The 10,639-nt window shown below is 30.3% G+C and overlaps 1 protein-coding gene across 9 annotated transcripts; it reads left to right on the top strand.

Annotated features, from left to right (window-relative positions):
• Window positions 1–709: 709 nt before the first annotated feature.
• On the top strand, window positions 710–8,196 carry LOC149892991 (uncharacterized). 9 transcript variants are annotated; one of them, XM_090069640.1, is made up of 7 exons: window positions 1,033–1,461; window positions 1,548–1,659; window positions 1,871–2,008; window positions 2,150–2,365; window positions 3,459–3,761; window positions 3,977–4,249; window positions 7,551–8,196. In XM_090069640.1, the coding sequence occupies exons 1-7, from the start codon at window positions 1,147–1,149 to the stop codon at window positions 7,715–7,717; spliced, it is 1,524 nt and encodes a 507-aa protein (XP_089925766.1). In that variant the 5' UTR covers window positions 1,033–1,146; the 3' UTR covers window positions 7,718–8,196. The 9 variants fall into 9 exon arrangements, with proteins under 9 accessions (XP_089925778.1, XP_089925781.1, XP_089925766.1 ...); XM_090069645.1 differs by having other exon boundaries at window positions 3,459–3,671; XM_090069652.1 differs by lacking the exons at window positions 1,033–1,461; window positions 1,548–1,659 and adding an exon at window positions 710–802.
• The last annotated feature ends 2,443 nt before the right edge of the window (window positions 8,197–10,639 follow it).

The raw sequence follows: 10,639 nt of genomic DNA on the forward strand, positions 1-10,639 counted from the left end.
AATTCTCGATCACTCATTTCGTTGATCACTGAAAAAAAAATCTTTTTTTCTTAAATTCTCGATCACTCATTTCGTTGATCACTGAAAAAAAAATCTTTTTTTCTTAAATTCTCGATCACTCATTTCGTTGATCACTGAAAAAAAAATCTTTTTTTCTTAAATTCTCGATCACTCATTTCGTTGATCACTGAAAAAAAAATCTTTTTTTCTTAAATTCTCGATCACTCATTTCGTTGATCACTGAAAAAAAAATCTTTTTTTCTTAAATTCTCGATCACTCATTTCGTTGATCACTGAAAAAAAAATCTTTTTTTCTTAAATAATACTCTCGAATCTCAAAACTGGAAAATTAAGAGAAGAACCAATTTTTTTGACCGAAAAAAACTAAAAGTGCAAATTGTTTTTAATCTTAATTTTTTTTACAACATTAATTCAGAGAAAGAAAAAAAATTAGTTAAACAAAAGATTTTTAAAAATATAACGAATATTTAAAACTGAAAAAAGAGAATATGAAACGCCGAAGCAGAAGCAGAAATGTGCATCATTAATTAATGATGATGCTTCTTGACAAAGATTACCATTTATCATATTCTCTTTTCTATTAAAGCATTTCCAGAGAAGCATACTTGATTCATATTACAAATCACTTGAATTGGTGAATATATTCAGCTCTTTACCAATACCAATCCTTTGTGCATTCACTGGTTCAAATGTATTCGAATATGAAAAGTTAATTTGCTTAAACGAAGAAAACTCATGAATACTCAAATAGTTGTCTGTGTGATATGTTATCAATATTTCGGTTTGTAATTAACATTTAGTTGCATTTGTAATGTAACCTAAGCGGTATAACAACGAGCCTGTAGGACCTTTAAGCCAAAAAACGCTCTTTAAACTTCTAAAGTATGCTTCTCTGGAAATGCTGTAATAGAAAAGAGAATATGATAAATTGTAATCTTTGTCAAGAAGCATCATTTATTAATAAGACTCATGAATAATCAATTATCTGAGAAAGGTTATTCACCATTTATTTAATATTTATTTCTGGGTCGTATCAAAAAGTTAGTGGTCGATAATGTTTTTCATTTTTTAAAAGTTTGCAACGTTTAAAATAGTTTATTTTTATTAAAAACGACACCAGTGAATATGGTTAACAGTGTGAAAATGCTGCTCTTTTATTCAGTAAAAGTGTTTTCTGAGTACATCTATCCTGGCTGGAAATCGTCCCCTAACTCGTACACAGTTTTTGAAAACACCAGAGTGCTAGACTCTTTCTATTTGTCTACCACAACTCTGCACTCTTTTAAGGACTGCATACAAAGTTGCCCAAAAACGAACACTTCCTGCAAGTCAGTTGGTCTTCAGATCATCGACAACAAAACATTCGATTGTAAAAGATATTTTGAAGACTCACCTACAACAAAAAAGCAAAGTGGATACTTCTTCGTCACTAAAAAAGCGGTAGTGTTTGAATATCCAATTCCTAAATAGCTTTTTTACACAGTTTGCTTTGATTTCTAATGGTTTAAAAAGATTTGCATGTTTAGGCTCGCTGTTCTCAAAGCTGCTATTTAAAAGAGGGTGTTTGCGGAAAGTGCAAATGCCATCCATCATGTGCAGGAAGAAATAGCAGGCAGCATATTTGTAACTGCACCGAAGGTCTTTTTATTTAATCTCTAGATCTGGAACTTGAAATTATTTCGTGAGGATGCTGAGGTTTTATTAAGCATAGAGCTTTTATGTTTGAAAAAACATTAGGGAAAAGTTACAATCAATAAAAAAAAACTTGTTTACTGTTGCTATTGTTACTATTTGCAGCTTTTCTTACTTCATCTCATATTACATAAAATTTCTTGTAATTACTTTTAAGCTGCTGGAGAGAAAATGAGCTGTCAAAGCCACTATCAAGGTGGATTTAACCGAACAGGAATCTACCAAATAAATCCTACCGGCAATGCTCCAATTACAACTTTTTGTGAAATGAATAATCACCAGTTACAAAATGAAGGTACTAAAAGATTATTTAACTGACTGTTCATAAGGAAATAACTTAGTATGTGCAATTCCTTGTAACGCTTTTGGTTTAACTATAAAAGTCAAAACATAAGCATTACAAGGAAATTCTTAAAGTTTAAATGTTTAACTTCAGTATGCCCATTTATCGATTACCAGGCGGTTAATGGTGGTTTCTATGAAAGTTTTGAATACCTAAATGACATGGATAGCTGCAACGCGTTTTGTAGGAATGAAATTTATCGTGGGAAAATTGGAATTAACATAGCTAAAAAAATACCAGGAGGATGTGAATGCATTAATGGATCAATCAGCTACGGGGGTACAAATTCCATAAAATTCTGCAAACTTGGTATATTTTATTATTTTTAAGAAAGTTAATTGTTTTAATTTTTATCTTTTAAATTGTAAGCAATCGTTATTCATGGTAAACCAAAAGCACAAGTTTAAATTAGTAGACAAAAATTAGAGAGTTGGTACAATATCATAAAAGGGTTGAAAAACCGAAAAGCGAATTTAACAAATTAGCCTCAAAGTTAGCAATCAGAACCGTCAAAGTTAGCAATCATAGCTCGTAAAAGCAAACAAAGTAAAATACTTTGTAACTTTTACTCTACTTACAAATATTACTACACGTAACAATTCCACAGTTTGATCAAAAACTGCGGAAAGTTGGTCAAAAATTGCGAAAAGTTTTTTTTTTTTATCTTGATCAAAAATTGATTAATGAAAAGCTTCGCGACTGAAACATTTGCTAAGTTTTCTAATGTAAGTAACGCTCAAAAGTCATTCAATGTTGTTACTTTGAAGTTACGTTGAAAGTTGTAGATTACTTTAACTTTGAGAATGTTCTTCATGAAAGTGTTTGAATGAGCGCATATTATCGCTAAATGGCAGCGAAAATTTTGAAGAAATAAACTCTAAAGGAGATAAATATATACGAGATTAAAGAAACAGCTTTAGCGAAAAGTGAAATTTCTTTATTTTGTTTACAAGACTTTTATAAAGAAAGAACTGAAATCCACATTCTTCGATGGCAAAAGAATGTTTTAACCGAAGAATAAAGAGCATTTGAAATTTTCAAGTTTCTTAATTTGAGAATGTAGGGGTTAAAGATAGATGAATTAGGGGATGACAGAGGGGGGTATAGGAATTTCTTTTTTATATAAATTTTTGCTTTTAGTTTTTTTCAATTTTATAAAGTTTCAAGCAAAACCACCAAAGTTTAAGGGAATGCAAATATCTTCTTGTTTCAACCCCAAAGTCTTGCAAATATTGTTTGTTCTACTTCAATAATTTTAAGTTCAACTAGAGTTAATCATTAAGTTTAATTTTACGCTAGGAATTCTCGACTATTTTTTAAAACCTATTTATAGATTATCGTAGAATTAAAGCAAGCTTTAAATCTCTTCTTATAATGGTTGCAAACACTTTATTTTTTACAGTTTCATATGACGAACAGGGTCAATGCGATTTTGGTAGTGTAACAATAACTGGAAGTACTGTCAGCAGGCAGCTATATTCAAAGGAGCTATGCACTCAGGAATGTAAATCTAGGTATACGGACAATCCAAATAACAAATATGACAAGTGCTACTTGCGTGGAATAAACATGCAACCTACAATCTCATGGTGCGAATGTGTATTTGGCTATCTAGGTATTCAATATAATCTAGTTAAAGACTCTAAATACATCTCTTGCTTGTTTCAACCATCTAGTTCTTCACAAACCAATTCCAGCAGTTTAGGTATATTATAGCTATAATTTAACCCTAATTTAAATAATGACCTAACTTGAACAATGACCTAATTTGAATAATGGCCTAAGCAATCCGCTGTTTAATTTCCCGCTTAAGGAACGGATCTTTTTGTTGGTGACAGTTTTTTTTTTGTTTTTTTTTTTTTTCATTTTTAACCATTTTTCAAAGGGAGTATTGCATTTATAAGAAGTTTTCGTTTTTAGTTTGGATTCCAATGATGACTCGAAATTCCAGCTGGGAAGATGATTTTTGGAACAAAAGCTACGAAGCTTACAAAACTGGTTTTGGTCTTATTAATCAGCTGTGGATCGGTTTGGAAAATCTTTATAAAATAACCAGCGTGTTAAGAACGAACATGCGAGTAGATTATTCGTTTAAAGATGGTACCATTGTAAGCACAATCTATAATGATATTAAAGTTGATACAAAAGAGAATTCCTACCAATTCTCTTATGCGAGTTATGACGCAAGAGGATGTAAGTTTTACTTATTTTAAATTGTACCTCGGAAACTTTTTCTCGTCATTCGTCATCAACAACGAAGTAAAAATGTTAACCAAAACGAGAACGTTAAGATTCAATGCGGCTCTCTCTCTTTTGATTGTATAAAGTTTTTCATTCTTAAAAAAGCGCTCTCGTTGTTAATGACCTTTTTCTTAAATTCTCGATCACTCATTTCATTAATCACTGAAGTCTTTTTTTATTAAATAATAGCATTTATTAATAATTAATAATTTTGATGAGAGTTCGAAAGTTGGAAATTAAGAGAAGAACCAATTTAGACCGAAAAAAAAAACTAAGAGAAGTCAGTAGGATAGGAGTTGTTTTTAAGTTGGCCAGCCACTCATCGACGTCAATCATGATAGAAGTAAAAGAGGGTAAATTTACGGAAAGGTTTGTAAAAATCTCAAAGTTTAAAACAAATATTTTTGGTTGAAGCTCTAAATTTTGTTTGTGTTGAAAAAAATTTTGCTCAACTCGAATATCTAAATTAAGCAGCAAGAAACCTTTAGGACAAGGTTTATAGCTGGAGTAGGGGTCAGTTGTGAGATTAACTGGTGTGCAAAAATCAAGGCAAGAATATCTAAATTAAGCTTGATATGCTTATTCTTGTCTCAGTGCTTCAAACATGGCTCGAATACATATCAATACTGGTCCACCAAACAAAGGCATAAAGAGCCTTGGATCTATTTTAAACCATGATTATATTAGCTTATTGCGGAGCAAAACTTTCATGCAAAATTTGTTGCAGTTGGTCAACAGCTTTCAAAAAACTTTGTGATCCCCACTGTTTCTATTCCCACAGATCAAGAGTCTTGAGCCGAAACAGTTTGGCTTTAACGGCCAACACTGGCTTTATCTTTTGTTACTATCTAGGGGAATACCTCCTAAAAGAAACAAATAATTTTAAAGATTCACTTCAGTGTCAAGGTATTTTGGCAGCGGAAGGGCAGAATTTAAAACCTCAAGTTGTTAATATTCTAGCAAAATTTTGAAGCAGGGAAATTTATGAGATGTTTTTAGAACGCGCTAGGAAATAGAAAACCCGGCTTGGTTTCGCTAACCCTAAGTTCCCGAGAAAAAGGAAAAGAAATGCCAGGAAAAAAACTACAAAAGAAAATGCCAGATTATTTACAGATAATTCTAAACCCAAGAAAAACATATCACTTCCTTGATAAGCATATGCTTATTCTTGTCTTAGTGCTTAATTTAATATCTTGAATAAGCAGCAATCGATGAATTTCATTTACAGGTGTTTAATAATCATTTAACAGGTGTTTAATAATCATTTTTGAAGAAAAGCTACTTGTTATTGTTATTGTTATGTTTCTTTCTGAATGAACTATTTCCTTCCGGAATGAGTAGAAGTGATTGACTCAAGGAGAAAAGGAAACTTTCTTAGCATATTGAGCTAATGATGAAACGAGATTCTGTTCTCTCAGAGCTTCAAACAGAGTTCAGAAAATATTGTGATAATAACCTTAGCCGTATCACTTTGAATAATTCGTCAATGAGGTTGAAGCTGCAAACCTCGTCAGATTCATGAATGCATTTCTTAGGTGAACATTCTTAAGGGCTGAGAGAAATCATATGAATGGAATATTGATGAATGTGAAGAAATTTCACTGAAGGTTACTTTTTGTTGCTTGTCGTTCATTGAACTTTATGACTGGAGATGCAATCATCGACGTTTGTTATTACATTTTAGAATAAGCTATGTTCAATTTTTTCTTGATGGTGAAACTTATTTATTTAGTAGGACATATAATAAACAAGTTGTATTTATTGCTGCTCACTTAGTAACCATTTATAAATGTTTCGGAGACACTTTTTGATTAAGGGAGCTTTTCGGATTAAAAAAGGTTGATGAACAGCTGAGTGAGCGAGTTTTCTTCCTGATTATATTACTACAAAATCAATTGTACTATCAACCATTATCTGCTATATTAGTTTGTTCTACATCTATAAATCAAGTAAAACCATTTAATCTTTAAACTCAATCTGATTTGGATTTGAAATAGCCACTTTGTTCTCTAAAGTAATTTTGAAGACTTCGTGACGTCATAGTATCAGAAATTATAGAAAAACACCCGACTGAGAACATTTTTTTCATGGAGCGGCCATTCAACAAATAAGATTTAACAGATTATTCAGACGATAAAGTGTTTTGTCGAGAGGCAAAAAGAAATTTTGAAGTCTCAACAACTTTTGTGAAGAGATAACAACTGAAATTAATTTAGAAAAAAGATTGGAGTCCATTGAATCTGGTGAAAGAAATCGAATATTTATATTGAAAAGCAACAAAAAGAAGTTTTCAAACATTTTCGAAATTTTCGGGACGAAGATGAGTGTCTCGAGTTGTGTTAACTAAAATAATTCAACTAATCGGTGTTCAATTATAATTTGCGTTACAAATTTTCTTACATTTTCTATAATTCAAACACTTTGACCTTATTTTGAAATATAAAATGGACCCTGTTTGGAAATATATAATTGACTCTGTTTTGAAATATATCATAGACTCTGTTTAGAAATATATAATGGACTCGAGGGGCATAATTTTTGCATGAGTCTATTATATATCAAAAAATAAATTGGTAAAAGGATTTCACAGTCGAATCCCCGGTATTATAACAATGTTAATTGTTTATTTATTTACTTAAAGAACATAAATTTTTTAAAACGTAACTTTTATGAGCTCCGTATGTTTTGAATGAACTTTTATGAGCTCCGTATGTTTTGAATGAACTTTTATGAGCTCCGTATGTTTTGAATGAACTTTTATGAGCTCCGTATGTTTTGTCATTAGAGAAAACTAAAGTGACAAACCTTGCAACTGTTCAAACTACGCACTGAGAGTAACAACACAAGCATAAAAATTCAAACGTTTTATAAATATTTATCTTGACCAGTTTACTAGCTCTCTTGGATGTATGAGTGAAGAGCAAAGAAAGCAGTTCCAAAAAGATCTTAAGAATGGAAGATTGTTACCAAAGATTTTTGGGACGATTTCATATATATATATATATATATATATATATATATATATATATATATATATATATATATATATATATATATATATATATATATATATATATATATATGATGGTAAACTACTGCTGGAGCATCGTGGAAATAAAAATGGTTACTTTTTTAAAGTATTTTAAAAGTCTTTCCTTGTATCAAACAAGTTGGGTTTTATATTGTGCAACATAAAGCATTCAAAACACAATCAAATTAGAATATTTCCTCATTTTCTTCTTTATCCTTTTAGCCTATGAATTCGATAGATTTGATGCGCAAGGAGCTAAGTTTCTTTCATGCAATAATTGGTGGTCGTACCAATGCGACAACAAAATGTATCCAACTTCAGTTCAAGGAGCTCGCTACAGCTCTCAAGTAAAGCTTCGATGGATTCAGTTTTTACTCCAAACTAATTGATAATTATCATTTTTGACATTTGATGAAATATGTAAAACTCTTAAAAACCATGTGCTTTTTTATTACTCCCGCTATATATCTGTTTTTATAGTAAATCTGATATTTTTTACGCGTTTAAGTACCGTCTCCCATTAACCAGTGTAACATTCTATCGTTATTCCTTTATACAGTTCCTTTCAATGATAAAATTCCTTTCTATAAAGCACACGATTCAAATTCGTTTAGAACATGATAAGAAAAAGAACCAATAGCATTTTTTACTATATTTGTTTTATATATAAAACAATTATTGTAATAAATATTGTAATAAATAATTATCTTCTCTAGCATAAGGTTTTGTTTTATTACGGACAAATATATATATAGCAATGACCAGCGTAAATATTTTAAACTATATGTATAACTATTTCGAAATAAAGAAATATTGCAAAGTATTTGATGTAACAATATCAAACTATCACATTTACCGACGAAGAAAATCTTTTAAAAATGAAAATGAAATTGCTCATACTTTGGTAATAGCTTGTTTGATAAAGTTCCAATTATTCCTCTAAGCTTCTAAACCTGTAATAAAAGAAATTAGTTTATCATGTAGTTCCTGTTATAGCATATCATGAGCTGTTTTTTTAATACTTTCTTTGAAACCCCCAAGTTTACCAATGGAGACAATTCCGTTCTCTGTAGCTTTTTTTTAGCGTATTAGCTTCCATCTTTAGCCATTTTAGTTGCCATTCATAAAGCTCTCTTTCCTCTTCGTTAAAGTTCAGAATATCCAATACATGCAAAGCTTTCTTTAGATTGTCATTATCTATTTCTTTTAGCGACCAATCAGCTTTAATGTATGGTTAAAAAGGCAGGCCAGATATCAAGGGCATTTCATTAGTAAAAATATCCTGTAATTCTTTTCTTGAAACTGGTAAACTTATCCAGCTCTATGGTATGCAATTCCAAATCCTTAAACTAAGCAAATCCTTTCTTTTTTTCTGTAATGTGAAAAACGTTATGATAGTCTTTACATGCGGGATAGAAGAAGTAGAGTAATAAGTAATTCCTTGTTTATTTCAACACCGAAGATTTTCTTGAAAGCTAAATCTACTTGAGGCATTATTTTTTCCTTAATTATTGCTAAAACTTATTTGTTTTATTATACTATAACATACGGTAGATAATCCTGCAGCGGCGTAAAATAAAATTATATAGCTTTTTTTCGCCCGATTCGTAGAGACTAAAAGTTCTTAAAAGAGTTACAAAAACCAAAGTAGATAAATTTCAAAGTAGTTATTTGCTTGATTTTTTAAAATAAGTTTTCGTTTACAATTGTTATTATTGGTTTTTATTGTCATTATCTATTTATTTTATCATTTATGTTGCTATTTTTGGTTTATTTAATTCTAATTTATATAAAAATATTTTAACTTTGGATTTTAAGGTTATTGATAGCATAATTTTAAATTATTTAAAGATGAAATACTTTTAAAATTATAGAACAAACTTTACTACAATAAATGTTCTTGTTAATGCACAAAAAATTTTTGAACAGTTTGTAAACTGATAAAAATTTGTTCTTTATGATTTAAACAGCCGATGAAAACCTTTTTTAAAGAAAAGAAAACGGCCAAAAAATTTTGATATTCGCGAATATAACGGGTGATTACTAAAAATCTGGACAAAACTAAAAATTAAATAACTTTTAATCTAGAAGACCTATTTTATTGTTTTAAAAAGAATAAAATAGCAAATTTATTCTAATTTTAATAAAAACGTTTATCTTAATTCAAGAAGACCTTGTCTTCTAATTGTGTCGAGTCTTCTGCTAGTAGACTCTGCCAAGCGTTGTACCAGCTCTTTGTCGAATTTCTTAAAGCAGTAAATTATTCTAGAGCGTAATTGATCCAAATTCTCTGCCTGCCAACTATTTTTGTAAACATCTCCTTTGATACAAGACCAAAAATCCTCAATACAACGACATTCAGGCATATTTGGAGGGTTTTCACTTTTGTTACAAACTTTATACCATTTTCATTCAAAAACTTAACAGCTTTGTTTGAGTAATGGGCACTTGCTAGATCAGGCCAGAATATGTATTTGGTATTTTTTGGAAGCTGTTTGATGTGTGGTAATAGTTTTTTAGTCAAACATTCATCAACATAAATATGCTGGTTAACAGCTGTTCCAGACTGTACAATGTATGGAGTTGATAGGCCAAAAGGCGAAATGACCACGTAAACCAATAATTTTTCTTCAAATTTCTTTTTTTCTTTGAATTTAACATTGTTTTGTGTTAATTCGATGTAACTTGAATAGAAATTATCATTATCATTAATTTGGCTGTAAGAGAGAGTAAAATAAGACTCGTCATCAAGAACCCAAATAAAATCTTTATAATTTTTATAAAGTTGACTACACAAACGTCGGTTTTTTGCTCTCTGGCTCTCAGTTCGACTTGGAATCTTCATATGTTTTCTTTTTTTTTATTGATGTTTTGGTTTTCAATGTCTTAGAAATAAGTGACTGAGAACATTTGAACTTTTTTGAAGCTATACGCTAAGAAATGCCACATTTATGGTCAAAAAGTTTATTTGTGACAACTGTTGTACCACTCCGTCTGAACTCAGAAGATAATAACATCTTACGGAACAATCGCACTCCTCAATCTGTGCGGTTTTCTAGACCGTTAAAAGTTCAATACATAAAGGAATCCACAGAACACATTTTAAAAGAAAAACAAGATATTGACGGGCAAATAAATACGTTAGAGCCAATAACAACTTATTTCTCTAATAGTAAAAATATTCAAATCAGCTGTACTTTTTTTATGACCCTAATTGATGGCAAAATTTTAAATATATTAACTGGAAAAAATCAAACCAAGCTTGTCTAAGATGTGGAGCTACTCCCAATGATTTTGTTAAAGTGCAGGAA

Source organism: Hydra viridissima, unplaced genomic scaffold, assembly GCF_058129835.1.
Source record: "Hydra viridissima isolate aposymbiotic clone 2 unplaced genomic scaffold, HvirCarnegie_v1 scaffold_1, whole genome shotgun sequence".
Lineage (NCBI taxonomy): Eukaryota > Metazoa > Cnidaria > Hydrozoa > Anthoathecata > Hydridae > Hydra > Hydra viridissima.

Bases quoted from the DNA above. Each gene is read 5' to 3' on its own strand.
- LOC149892991 (XM_090069640.1), top strand. From the start codon at position 1,147: ATGGTTAACAGTGTGAAAATGCTGCTCTTTTATTCAGTAAAAGTGTTT. The intron at 1,660-1,870 runs GTCTTTTTATTT...ATTACTTTTAAG, and splicing joins TATTTGTAACTGCACCGAAG to CTGCTGGAGAGAAAATGAGC. The intron at 2,009-2,149 runs GTACTAAAAGAT...GTTTAACTTCAG, and splicing joins TCACCAGTTACAAAATGAAG to TATGCCCATTTATCGATTAC.